The sequence below is a fragment of the Egretta garzetta genome, unplaced genomic scaffold, assembly GCF_000687185.1.
Source record: "Egretta garzetta isolate BGI_Z169 unplaced genomic scaffold, ASM68718v1 scaffold69, whole genome shotgun sequence".
Classification (NCBI taxonomy): Eukaryota; Metazoa; Chordata; class Aves; order Pelecaniformes; family Ardeidae; genus Egretta; species Egretta garzetta.
This window is the reverse complement of record NW_009260790.1, coordinates 3337624-3338390: the sequence shown is the minus strand read 5'-3', so window position 1 is coordinate 3338390 and position 767 is coordinate 3337624. Positions and strand designations below refer to the sequence as shown.

Genomic DNA, 767 nt, shown 5'->3' with positions numbered 1-767 from the left:
CCAGAGTCTTTATGGCAGGGTTTCTTTTTGCTGGAATATTTATTTATTATTTCTTTTTTCTTTTAAGAAGCTGGTCGCCATCTGCTGGCAAGCTGCAGCTCTCGGGTGGAGTGCCTGGGGGAAAGTTTAAGGATTTAAGGGCAGTTTCTGAAACTCCCTGTCTGAAATGTTTGATTTTTTTTTTTTCTTTTAGGCTGCTGGAAGGGGCATTTAGTTTTGCAGCGAGCAAAACTAAATGTAACCCTCACCCTCAGGTACCTTCGTATTGCTCAAAGCTCAAAGTGCAGTGCAGTGGAATATCCTGGCTACAAATGAGATAAAACTAATGAATTAATTTTATTTTGGAGAAATCCAGCTGTTTTTAAAGGTCAGAGTGAAAGCAGGCCCTCAGATTTAAGAGTAGCTGAGGGCTTGGGTGAAAAGAGTTACAAATTGGTGTGATGGAAGGACACACGGACGCCTTGATGCCTGCAGGAGGGACACTGTGGTGAGCAGCTGGGTTCATGGACCAGATTTGCTAAAAATAGGGCGGCCGCTTTGGTTGATAACCCCAAAATGAAGGAAAAATGCCCCAAAACGGCCAAGCTGTTGCAGCGTGGATCTGTATGTACTGCTGATGCCTTTTGTGTGCTGCTGTGGCTTGGGGTGTGCTGTTGAGAAACGCGCTGGGGGGGGGTGCGAGTGTGCAAGCGTGAGTGTGCAAGCGTCACACACGCGTATGCCCCCCACGCCATCTCTTGGGCCGGTCCTCCCGCCCGCCAGGGGGC

General features: G+C 48.4%; 1 protein-coding gene across 3 annotated transcripts in view; it reads left to right on the top strand.

Annotated features, from left to right (window-relative positions):
* The window catches only part of SZRD1 (SUZ RNA binding domain containing 1), a 15145-nt gene that overhangs the window by 1172 nt on the left and 13206 nt on the right, over positions 1 to 767 (top strand). For all 3 annotated transcript variants that reach the window (XM_009646485.2, XM_035901825.1, XM_035901824.1), the window contains exon 3: positions 194 to 254. In XM_009646485.2, coding sequence (XP_009644780.2) covers positions 194 to 254 — 61 coding nt within the window. The remainder of the gene's footprint in view (positions 1 to 193; positions 255 to 767) is intronic.